At 42.1% G+C, this 12,977-nt stretch overlaps 1 protein-coding gene across 1 annotated transcript in view; it reads right to left on the reverse strand.

The window, feature by feature from the left end:
• Positions 1 to 3,372: 3,372 nt before the first annotated feature.
• Positions 3,373 to 12,977, reverse strand: part of LOC137881140 (contactin-1a-like) — a 62,400-nt gene continuing 52,795 nt past the window's right edge. The window contains exons 16-24 of the mRNA XM_068722922.1: positions 11,412 to 11,573; positions 10,958 to 11,107; positions 10,301 to 10,371; positions 9,029 to 9,263; positions 7,835 to 7,938; positions 7,434 to 7,623; positions 7,213 to 7,325; positions 6,947 to 7,103; positions 3,373 to 5,843 (exon numbers count right to left, since the gene is read on the reverse strand). Coding sequence (XP_068579023.1) covers positions 5,767 to 5,843; positions 6,947 to 7,103; positions 7,213 to 7,325; positions 7,434 to 7,623; positions 7,835 to 7,938; positions 9,029 to 9,263; positions 10,301 to 10,371; positions 10,958 to 11,107; positions 11,412 to 11,573 — 1,259 coding nt within the window. The 3' untranslated portion in view covers positions 3,373 to 5,766. The remainder of the gene's footprint in view (positions 5,844 to 6,946; positions 7,104 to 7,212; positions 7,326 to 7,433; positions 7,624 to 7,834; positions 7,939 to 9,028; positions 9,264 to 10,300; positions 10,372 to 10,957; positions 11,108 to 11,411; positions 11,574 to 12,977) is intronic.

Consider the following 12,977-nt stretch of genomic DNA (forward strand, 5'->3'; position numbering starts at 1 on the left):
TGTGACTCCATCGCGCCAGGGGTTCGAAACTTGACAGAAGTTTCGGCAATCAGCGCACATAGTTTGCGCAAGGCAACTTTTACCGTGCGGCACAAGGAGACGGGGGGGGGAGCAAAGTTGCGTTTAAAGTTCCATGAATGCTTGCGCTAAAAGTTTGTCTGCGCCGCTCGCGCTGGGCTGAGCTGAGGGGCAGCGCCACTTCTCACACATGTGATGAGATGTTGCTCTGAGGAGAAAACTTCTCCCCGCTGACGCTCGCTCTCTCTCTCTCTCTCTCTCTCTCTCTCTCTCTCTCTCTCTCTCTCTCTCTCTCTCTGGTCAGTGTGTTTTTCCTGCTGTTCACATAAACTAATATCATGTGTTTAAACTTTAGTTTGAAGTCAGGTGTAAAGGCTTATCACTCTGGTGGTGTTTTTCATGCAGTTTAAATAAATCAATCTTTATGCGCAGAGATTGGCGCTGTGCACTTGGTGTGTGTTCTAAAACCTCACCAGCAGAGGTCGGTAATTCTCTTATACACTCTCACAGGGTTTACTTAGCAACAGATCCCTCAAATGTAACATTCCACATCATGATTGGCATTATCAGTGGGGTTTTATTGTGCCTCATCTTGACCCCGTTAAATTAATTCAGTCTGCCTCTGTTCCAGGTTCTGCAGTGATGACACATGTCAGGGGAACTTGTCTCAGGGGATGATGGTCCTTCGGTGGTTAAACCCCGGCTTGAAACACGATATCTGCACGGAGACCTTCACTAATAAAGCCTTCCTGCATGAGTCTGGGCCGGTCTCGCTGCCTGACACAGCATGACATACTGCAGGCCTCTCAGAGAGGGCGTCACGTTTCAGGTCTCCCAGAGCAGCAGTCTGGTTCTAGTCTGCTGTGCACCACTTTAAAGTATGTTTTGTGTTGTCTGAGCTGTCAAAGAACAGGTGTAGACTTACAAAGACAATAGCACAATCTGTCCTGGGACTGTACACCTGTCTGCCAAAACACACGCACAAGGAGGTCAGAGGAGCCTGTTTTTCCTCACGTCAATCACTGCAGATTAAACAGCTCTTGTATTACTTTATGATTTGATATTAAATTAAATTATTTTGAAGTCGACTGTCAGCAAGTAGCTATATTTCCAGAACAGTTTAAAGTGTGGAGGATGGGATCTGGAGGAGCAGCAGCAGCCTGGGTAACAGTGATTGCGAGTGTGTTTTTGGGGTAAATTGTTACTCAGCCACCTGGGATCAGATCTATCACACAGGCCGTATGCTTGGACCGATAAGCCACTGACAAAAAAAAGAAGTTATCTCTGCTGTTTGTTCTCTCTGTGAGCTGATTTCAGTGAATTACCATTAAGAGCCCTGATTGAAACGGAGAGGTGGCCTAAAGCTCAATGAGAATCAAAAATCGGATTGATTTGGCCTGACCTAATCCATGAAGAGAAGTGATATCAATCTACTTTTCATCTGCTGGATACCTGATAGGAGACAAAACTCCAACAGCTGTTTCTGCCTGAAAAGCTAGACATCGACAGAGTTGGCCTTATCTGTAATGGAGGACAGATTGAAAGGCTATCTCTGACATGTTTGGTATTGGTAAATAATAGCCGTCTCCTGGAGACAGATACGGTTCTAATAAAAAGGAAAAATCTACTCACAAATTCAACACTTGTTGCAAACGCTTGAGTTGATAACGAAAGATAATCATAGATTATAAATGAAGCTTTAGTTTTGTGTTTTTGTTATGTGAGAGCTGAAACACTGCTATGAATGTGTCACATGTCCAGTCTAAAGTTACAGGTATACAATACTTTAATCCCAAAGCAGTAATGACTGGTGGGGGGTTTTTCCAACAAAGCTTCCTTTTTGCAGATTTTTTTTTAATTTAAATCCACCTCAGGAGTGTGGGCACATCTAAGAGCAGAGTGAAAAGCACCTGAGACCACCAGTTGTCCGACCCCAGTGGAGAATCTGTCTGGATTTGATAAGACTTCTTACAACCTTTGACACATTTTCTTTTTGGTATGTGTGTTTAAAGTGAAACTGTCGACATCCCGGACTGGAAATATTCTCCTGGGGTGTCTGCATTGCTTTAGCTTTCATGGATGGACTTTCAATGGAGAAATAACATCACTATTTCAGACTCAATTCATAATTCATTCAGGCTGACTCGCTGTGAGCTAAAACCTTTAACTGGGACTTTCTCATGACATTTTCAGTCAGCCGTCCTTCACAAATTCACAAACTTTATTCAGTGCAATCAATATGATAAAGATCATGTGACGTGATAGAAAGCTCAAGACGGGCTACTCAATGGACCCGGTGGTGAGATTTTCTTTTCTCAACTGTTTCCGAGGTCAAGAATGAACTTTGGACCTCAACTCCATCTGCTGTTGAAGATCATGTGATATGAACGAAAGCTGCAAAACTAAATAGTGGTGAGATTGTGTTTCCACGACTAATAGTGTTCTTCAGAGGTCTAACAGTTATTTCAAAACTTTGGTTGAATTTATTGGTATAATTTCATCATGCATCTGTTTAAGCTCCTCATCTGTATATTCGTGTTCATTATAACAATAAAAATGACATTACATGTATGGTCGGTGTAACATACTGTGTGTTCAAACTGTAAAATGTCAGATTGAGAGTCAAAGTCATATTTGAGACATCTTTATGCTGAACAGTGACGACAACCTTTTGATTATAGTGGAATGTAAGTACATTTCCTTATAAACTGTTTCAGGTGTTTAACTCTATCATTCCAATTTCTCCTCACCTTGTCAATCAATTTGTTCCTAATGATTTCATAGCATTGTTTTCTATCTTTGTATTTCTTTCTGTAATTTTAATTTGTGCTTTTTGAAAATACTAATTTATTAAAGGCCCAAAAGTACTCAATTGCAGCTCTGTGTATTTTCACTTTACACAGTATGGAAATTTCCTGCAACTTTCCTAAAATAAAAGTAATGTTTTTTTTCTTCATATGACATTTATTACAAGACTATTGTTTTGAGAAGAGATAACTTACCGTTTTTTACTATATGGTTGTTTCTTATAGTAGTTAGGTATGTGAACAATGTTGGTATTATGAGCTAAGAAAGTAGCGCTACCAGCTCCAACATTAAAGTACTGGGTACAGATTTCTATTAATGCATTCTTTATAAAGAGATGACAAGTTGCATCCATATCAATTAAGACTTTAAATAGAGAGAGGAGCCATTTAAGTTTAACAAGTACTTCTAATTATACTTCTAATTATGACACTAAATCACATTTTCCTGATAATTATATACTTTAATCTTGTAAATGTAATGGAATATTTCTACATTGTCATTTTGCTTCTTTCACCATGGACTGTGAACCTCAGGCACACACTGTCAGTTGTTAGCTGCTCTCACACTCAGGCTTACAGTAAACTCACAGTGTTGAGCACTCATGTCAGACAAATTACTGCAAAACAACAGAAAAAAACACCAGAGCACTTTAATAGTTAACTACACTTTTATTGTGTCTTGTCCAGCCAATGAGAGGTTCCAGTTTCATCCCTCACAAGTCCAGCGAAGCACTGAACGTCCAGCAAACAGCCAAACATGCCGCCACTGCCACCAGTGACGCTATCAAATCCCCACCATGGTGTGCGCTCTGGACTGCAGCACCATTTCTGACCTTGAATGAGTGAGATTCCTTTTGTCAGTTTAATACTCTCTCTAAAATCCTCTCTCCAAGACTTCATATGAAATGACTGGCTTAACGTAGCTTAGCAGCTAATGCACACACTAGGCTACACTGTCTCGGACGTAAAGGGATGTCACTCAGGAATGGAATGTGTTTCATATGAAGCTGAGAGTTTGACAAGTTGCGATGATGTTGATTTGTTGCAAAGTAACGTATCGCTTCGTCTCCAGTGTCATGCATGTTAGAATGTAGAGCCGCTGCTTCTTCCAAAACGTCAAAAGTTCAAGGCATTCATGCATTTGGCAACTCTTTTCTATGATTTGTCGCATGAAGGAAAACTGGGAAAAGCACTTTGTGGTGGATGTTGATATAGTCACAATGTAGAAGCATGGCCAGCGTCAGTCACACAAGAAATGACTTGGAGGAATTCAAAAACGCAGCGTTTGTTCTCTTCCATTCGAGGGAAATAAACTTTTAAACTGTCCAACTAGAGGTGGATCATGACATACAAATATGATAATCATAAACAAAAAACGACAACAGTTGATAATGTTTATATATCTCTGATCACATGTTAATAAAAAGACAAAACAAATGCAGTAGAAAGACGTTTCGATGGGCTCTTGCCACTGACATGGATGGCTTTGCTTATCATCTGTTTATGCCAGATAATTAAAAATGAAATTAGCTTACTGTTATAGGAGCTAGGCAAGTTGTGTCATTAGAAAATATAAAGTAGCCACAGATGAATCATTCATTGCACGCTTATTGAAGGGCATGAGCGTCGCTACCGTTCACCGTAACTGTTAATAGTGACTCTCACACAAAGCCATTAACGAGTGAGATGAAGTGAAAATGTTTACACATAATAAAATGCCAACATTCTTTACAAAGCACCAGCTGGTACCACGGAGGTCCTAATGATACAGTCAAAACAAAAGCTGTTTTTTTTTTTTTAGTTTAGGTTTAGTTCAGCAATGACTCAGATGTTGTGGCAAAGCATTGCTCATTGCACACTTGGACAAATATTACCAGAGGTGACAAGCACTAAAAAAGAGCCGCTGTCACACGATGTTTGCTGCAGTTCTTTACATTTGAAACTGTACGCCTGATATGTTGTTCAGTTTACTTCCTGCTTTTATGGTTTGCTTTACATTCAGCTTTGCAAATATTAATCCATGTGCCTAAACTCCTAAACACTTATGAACCATTTCAAACTGTCCTTCCATGTAACAATGTTGACATGCACACATTATGAATGTGGTATTCTAGCAATAGAGCTTGTGTTATGATTTGTAAATATGCATTGTTTACAGGTCAACCCAATCTATTTTTCTTCAAATAACATCCATAGTTTATTAGATAGCAAAACAATACCAATTATTGGATATATTATTTCAGCATGACATAAACTGCTCTTTCCTCTAGAATGTTTGTTATTAAAAAGCAAGTATGAAAGGATAAGATTTGCTTTGACTGTATCTCTGTAACAAAGGGTGTGCTTCATTTTAAAAAGAAAATAGAAGACAATGCCACTGAACTGCAAGTAAAGAAAGACATAAAGACATTTTTATAAAGTCATACACTTATCCTTCACAGCTACTTGTTTACCTTTTACTATGGAATGCACTGTAGAATAGCTTTTCCTTAAATATCACAGATCAAATGAAGCCCACATTTCTGAACAAACAGCAACTTTATCCATGTGAGAAAGGTCGGCTTCATGATGTAAATAGAGTTAACAGACAATCCAAAGTGTAATGTTCACACTTTCAGTCATGATCCATTTTAAAACAAGTTATTGTGAAAGATAAGTGCAGTCATTTATATAAGGCATATTTAAAAAGTTGACAGAACTCCTTTGATACTCCTCCAAAGAGGCCTTTTGTGGATAAATAAGGGATGTCTTTGTCCATTTCCAATTTTTCCATTTCTGTGTCTATTTTCACAAACATATTCCAGAGGGGAAGAGTTGGAATATGACGTCCCGGGTTACGGGGGTGGAACCAAAAGATTGTGGAAAGAGTCCCAAAGTCGTCATAGGCGTCAACCATAAAGAGTCTCCTTCACGGGAAGTGAAGACAAAGATGGCGCTACATTCAGAGGTTCAGGCAGAGGGGAGCCACCAGGAGCAGGGAGAGTACGCTGAGAGACGGGGCGGACATGACACCTCCACCTGGGAGACACAGAGACAGAGGTATGTCAGTTTTTGCTTAAAGAATACCTGAACTGACGGACAAATTTGCTGTTGATTTGAGGAAAAAAACATTTGTCTCTCGAGTGTCCAGCTCTCATCCATCAAACTAAAGACCATGTTTGGTGTGTGAAGTGTGATATTATAGCCCATCTGTGTGGAGATCACCCTAAATGCCCCTCCATTTGTCAATGCCCTGCATTTGAAATCCCCCACGGCTTAAATTCCCGGGTCTGTGAAATCAAGCTGTCAGATGGGTCTGGACTGAGCGATAAGGGATAAGGAAAACCACGGGAGGGGTTTCCTCTACTCATCAAGATCAATTACAGAGGCTTAAGGCCTCCTCCATCCAGTCAGCCTACCTGTCAGTCCATCAGCCAGTGAGGGGATCGAGTCAGGGGGCTATCAAGGCTTTAGTCACGGATCGTAAGGTTTCCCATCTTAGCCCTCCAATCTAAGGTATGAAACTTGAAGTGTCGGCTCTGCTTTGGCCCATGGTAACCCTTCTAGCTGTGACAAATGATAACCCAACGCCAACTTTGAACCTTGCATAATCTCACTAGCAAATGGCAGGCCAGCAATGAACCGTCACAGTGTGTCACCTCAGCACTATGGATTTAAAATGAGAACAGATGACTGAAGGCTTTCTTTATTTTCGATCCCCTGATGGAACTAAACCTGGGTGAAAACACAATGCAGTGGTATTTTTCTCCCACTCACTAAATTTGATGATCGAACAGAAAACACGATTAGTGTAGTCAGTAATAAAGTACCAGTTGCTTTTCTTGGACCCAACACTTATTAGAGCGAGGATACATCTTTGCTAAAAAGAAAAGAATTTAAACACTGAATAAAACTCAGGCACCTAAATTGTACCATAACCCTCTAGAGGTTGACTTTTGGTTAATCTTGGACTTTGTTCAGCATTTCTTTGTATATGCAGGCTATACCAGGAGAGGCTAGATTAAAAATAAGTTTTATTGATATAGCAAAAACCAGGATCATGAATGTTTTTCAAAATACTACATTATACTATTCAGAATTGTTAATGAAGGGGACAAGTAAATGGTGGATTCTCGCGTTACCTGTGATGCTGATTTGTGCCACAGCCCCGTCTCCCCCCTCTGAGTGCGCCCGGACCTCCGCCACATAGATCTTATTTACGTACAGGGGAAGGTCGATGTTCCGCCTAGTGGTTGTGTACAGATCGCCTGTGGAGTGGCCCTGCTCCCTGTACAGCACCTAGGAACACACACACACCCTTCATAAGATACGTAAGGTGCCCAGAAGCGACTGCTTCGCTTCAGAGAGATTATAATAAGTGTAAAAGTAAATATAGAACTGTACTCACTTTATAACCTTCTATTGATGCCTCGTTAGCAAGTGGTTTCACCTGTTCCCAGGCAATATTTACAAACGGGCCCTTCAACTTTTTACCAAGTATTTTGGGAGCTCGACTTGGAGCTGTTATAAGAAAGAAAAGGGTTTATGAACATCAAGTATATTAAAATGACTCGTGTTGTTGTTACCCATGCAGATCCCCGGACTAAACTGCTTTAAAGCACAACATACGGGGTCTCTTGGTGTGGATCTGGAGGTGTTCGCTGGCCGGCCCGTATCCTGCAGAGTTGTAGCCTCGAACCTCAACAAGGTAGTGGGAGTCTGGCTTCATACCCTCCAGCCTGGTGTGGTTCTCACTGCCGGGTACCACCACCCTCTGGGCCCCCCCTTCACTGTCTTCCTGATTCTTCCAGTACTTCACCTGGAACACAGATGGACAGAGGTGAGATGGCTACGATCCAACACCAGCTTGGTGTGCAAACCTTGCTTTTACAGCACTTGCAAGAACTGATTTAAACCGATACAAGCCAATTTATACCAATAGGTGTTAGAATTTGAGGGGAAAAAAAAGACAATTATCTTTAGAAAAATTGCCGATTATACACTTTATATATAAAACATTTCCCACAGACCTGGTATCCATCTATGTTGCTCTGGGCGAGAGGCAGCCACCACACGATGGCGTCCGTGGCAGAGAGAGCTTTGCCGTCAACCCTTGCGGGAGCTTCAGATGGAGCTAACGAAGACACAGAGTACAGCTTGGTAAACAGGTTGCAGTAAGAAAACCCATTTTCAAGGAAGAGTCCTTCAGAGCTAATCTTCATATTGACCACGCAAAACTCCAACGTAGCATATTCTATATGTATGAGCATATTTTATATGTATGAGCATATTTTGCACTAATGGAGCCATTACCATAAACTATCTAGTGTTCCTTTTGCTGTGTCTGTTGGCTTTAATGAAGCCATTTTTCTCTCAGCGCTGCTCAGGCATCATTTTAGTAATGTGAATTAATCACTATAAGGTACAAGGAAAGTGACACGAATCTCTCTTGGCCCACATTCCTTCACCGGGCACTCCGACACTTTTCCGTGACTTATTGGGCAGGTTCACACTTTGAGTAGGCTGTCCCTGCCAGGAATCTGTCCTTGAATGTTAAATTGTCATGCTGGCCCTCGAACCAGCAGCCCATCACATCACAGTCATTGTGTTGCACAAAGCAACAAATGCACAAAAACAATACTGCACAACCAGCGTGCAAACAAATAGAAATGCTCCCAACCCTGGAGGCAAAGTGCTTCTGCAGCCTTAGCTATAAAGTCATAGACACTCAAACAAACGGCAAGCGCTCCCAAAGTGGGTTACCGTGGCAACGGGGCATCTCTGTAACCCATCATGTCTGGGTTGCCAGTGGTTATCTCAACTGTCTGTCAGTGGAAGTTAATAACTAGGCTAAATGCTTTGCATCCTTGGGCGAATTATCAGCTTTCTGGTTCATGCTACATAGATCATGGTAATCCCCCGGCAAGGAAAGACGGAGCGAGGGGAAGATAGGTTCACTTTCAAGGGGTATTAAAATTCCTCACAGCTATACATGAGAACTCCTATTAAATGAGTCCTACTCCATTGAAAACCCTGCTCGTGATAAGTAGCTGACACTGACAGATTGAAATAGCAGAGTGTTGGCATATTGAAGAACTCCTCATTCTCTGTGTTACTGAGAAAACAGAAGCAGGTTGATCTGTGACATCGTTTTGAGATCAGTTTGCCACATTTTCCCCTTTTATGCTTCAGCGTTGAGAGCTGGAGATCTCTTCAGTGCTTACCGTCCTGTGCAGAATAAATGGAGGCTGTTAGGCTGAAGGGTCCCTCTCCTTTGCCGTTGAACGCTTTGACTTTGACTTGATACTCTGTCAATGGAGGGATGGAGGAGTCTTTGTGGACGTAGCGCTTGGCCTGGGGGTCAGCTACTGTGACCCTCATCCACTGGGATCCATCTTGTGGTTTGAAGGCCACAATGTAGCCAAAATCAGGCCCATAGTAGTACTGTGGCTGCACAGGCTGATGACAGAAACATCAAACATTACTTTAATGTGGCAAATGTTTTATCTAAAACACCTCTCAAGCCTGCGTATCCCTAATGTGAATTAAATGTAATCCGGTCACAGTTCGCACTATGAATATCAATATCATTCACTTATGCTTGTGCTGTATACGAGGATTAACAGCAAGACTCAAAAAAAGGACAATTCCACTTATCAGATGATTTTTACACAGTGTTCGGTAAAATGACTGCATTCTGTGAGTGATACACAAGAGTTTAGAGTTGTGACACTTTGCCGGCTCGTCCCTCTTGATCTGTCCTCACGCCTCATTTCCTTTGTTGGCTTAATTCTCATCATCATATTTCCAGTAAGACATGCCTGCACTTAGGCACCGCTAACCTATCACTAAACGCAACGCCTCATCCTCCAGCTGCTGGAGAACTGAGAAGCCAATGCTTCAGTCAAGCAAAAGGCAATTTACCTATGAGAGCTAATTTATCAACGGCTGCAGCGGGGAAATAGAAGATAATGATTCAGTTCAGGCATTGATTTTTGTTGATAGTGATTGTTTTCGTTTGGCAAAAAGTATGAGACTATGCAATGCTTCAGTTCCTCTGCTCATCTGGTGATATACTACATTGTTGTGTTCCAAAGTGACTGGAAACTTATCAATGGCTCACTTTAAATTAAGGGACCACTTTTATTTGTTTCGTCAAAATGATGGCCCATTTTGCCAAAACATTGATCAAAGTTGAAATAAATGCAACTGGACTGATGAGCGTGTAACAATCCATTTTCTGTCTTTTTTTGCTGTCTGCCTGTGAGCCGGCACCTCACTGGAATAGATGTGCGATGTCTTTCATCGTTGAAACGTCTGTTTATTCTTCATTGTTCTGGCATGTTCTTTTTTTCTTCTGTGAAGCAACAGTGCTCTAAAGGTTATTATTGAATACATTCTGACTTAAAATGTGCTCGAGGTGAGATAAGGGCGGCACGTCTCCTTTCTGTGAGCTTTAACATGAGCCCTGTGTCCAGTGGAAGGTCCAGACCTACCGTCCACGTGATGGTCAGTTCTCTGCTTGTTCCTCCACCGCCACCGACGTCCGAGGGCGCCACCACAGGAACTACAATGAGACAGCAGAACTCTGAGGCCACATTGCTAAGAATCCGCACAAACATCGCCAAACCCACACAGGCTGCAACCTATCCCTGGCAGCAGTACTGAAACATCCTTCCTCTGCAAATACAATATCGATGTCTTGACCTGTGCCAAATGCAACACCATTATGTCAATGCGGGAACCTTGCCACCAAAGGAGGCAAAGGTTTTCTTGTTTTGCCTCGAGTCTAGTTGCTCACTCTCAAATGAAGGTTGTTTTTTGGAGAGGTCACCGTAGGCCTGTGATTTCCATTTTATAATTGAATTTCAGGATACAGTTTCAGCAAAGTGCTCATTTGTAGAGGTTTGTGTGGTGAGTTTGGCAGCATGCTTCTACTGTAGGAAGTTCAGATTGATGGGATTTCTGCTGACTCATTTCTACAGCGATACTTAACGTAAGTAAACAGCGCCATAATTGAATGATGAAGAATAAATATCAGGATGGAAAGCTAGTCTGTAGGACCACATTTCCATGACATCTTAAGTTACTCTGAGTCCTACTGTAACTTATATGTACCAAATGTTAGCTCCAAAGTCAGGACATGATCTTACATGCTTCCAGGGTTTTGTCTTTAGGTGACGGGCTGCTTGGCTCTCCTGTCCCCAGAGTGCTGGTGGCTATCACTCTGAACTCATATTCTCTCCAGGGGAACAAATCCACCACTGTGGCCATCTCTGTATTCCCCTCTACATCTGCGGGAGCTGGAGCGAAAAACACAGATTTCATTTTACGATGCCAAAAATTCAGGGTCATACAGCACTGCAGTGTAGGTTGTGCTTTCCCTCTATTTAACACAAATATCTTTAAAACAATAATGAAGTTCCACTTTCAGAATACATTCCTATATTTCAAAGCCTCGATGCATGACGAAATTCTATTTTAGCCATCTTTAAGAGACATTAACCACTATGTAGGCCTGACCCAAATTATTATAACACTGGAGCCAGCTCAGCATTAAGCTAGCAGTGTTTATTTGACCAACTAGTGTGCTGAAGTTCTACTCACATGTAGTGGCATTCTTCCAGACATCCTTTGAGAAGGAGTCCCTGTACTGGATGGTATATTTGGAGATGGGGTTGTGGTTGTCTGCTCCACGGCTCCACTGCAACGTTACATTACTGTCAGTTTTGTTCACCACTCGCAGCCCACCTGGGGCACCGGGTGGACCTGGGGTAAAAACGAGAATAGGAGACAAGTTAAAAGTGTTGTTTGATGGATGATGAATACAAGTGGGGCGGCACAGTAGTGTTGAGAACAGTGACACTGTCCCTCGGCCTTCTCAAGTTAAAATCCCCACTAGTAGCCACTTTGACTTGTCTCTCAAATTGTGGACGGACAGAAAGTGGATGTAGCGTTTCTGAAAAAGCTTTATCTTTATTCAAGCTCATGAGGAAATTCTTGGCAAAAGTCATGAGCCGTGAAACAAAGTAATGCTTCAACATCAATCTCCTCTGTTTGATGCATATGAAACACAGCACATCAAAGCTCTTACATTTTCTCTTTTTAGTCTCTTCTTCAAAAGACACCAGCAAAGACAGATGTGGTATTACAGCATTAGAACCCATTAACATACATGAACTAAGGCTGAAGCAAAAGCTTCTGAATCCAGTGTTTCTCTTGGTCCTGCTGCAATTCTTCCTTTGGAACATAAAAATGGCCTAATTGAAAACCCAGACTGTGTTAAAGTTAGCCTCCCAACCCACAGCCTCAGAAATCAGCCAGGATTTACTTTTTCCAAGTCATGAATATGAGCCGAGACAAGTAAGGCGATTAGACATAGCTGGACAGCCCCTAAGCTTCCCCTCTCCTCTACAAGTCAGGAGAGAAAGTAAAGTAGTGAAAATATAGGGTTTGTACAATTCAGTGTCAGGGATGAAATATTGTACGGATTTCCTGCGTCTGTACAACACTGTGTCATATGGATGCTGGGCACAATGTGTTTAAACTGATTAGCTTCAGTGCTTTTAACTAAGTGACATCCTTCACTCCCAAGAACCAAATTTAATCCAGCTCACGAATAGTTTTCCCAATTCACAGACAATTGCATAAACACAGCCACATTTCAACGCTGTTCCAGGCAAGCATGTAACATTATGCTACAATAACACACACACCCGTCATATGAAAACAGCTCTTCTTCCTATCTCAAATCCCCACTAATAACAAGCTACAGGTGCAGAGCTGTGTTTTTAGCTCGGACAATCTCCCGAAGCAGATCTGCTTCCTCATCTGCCGTGATAAATAGCCGTCTTTCATCTCTATCTCGCTGCAACCCGGACTGCTGGCATTTGGCACTCCATTAGGAGCGGCCCAGGGCATGTGTTTTGGTTCCACTCTGGGAAACGTTACAGTCAGTCGCTGTGCTTTCACCTGGCATCTGTCAACACCTGCTCAGAAAGCAGCAGCGGTGGCAGCACACTCAGGGCACAACAGGGATCACTGGCAACCAGATCACTGCTAGAGTTCTTGGGTTCCTATCTGAAGAGACCCTTTGTCCCCCAACACTGGGCCTGTTTCAAGAGCCAAGGGGAGGCTGTAAGGCATGCTCTCGCTCATCAGGAAGTGAAGGGT

The sequence above is a fragment of the Cebidichthys violaceus genome, unplaced genomic scaffold (assembly GCF_023349555.1).
Source record: "Cebidichthys violaceus isolate CVI_PGR_0920_01 unplaced genomic scaffold, fCebVio1.0.p SCAF_3, whole genome shotgun sequence".
NCBI classification, from domain to species: Eukaryota; Metazoa; Chordata; class Actinopteri; order Perciformes; family Stichaeidae; genus Cebidichthys; species Cebidichthys violaceus.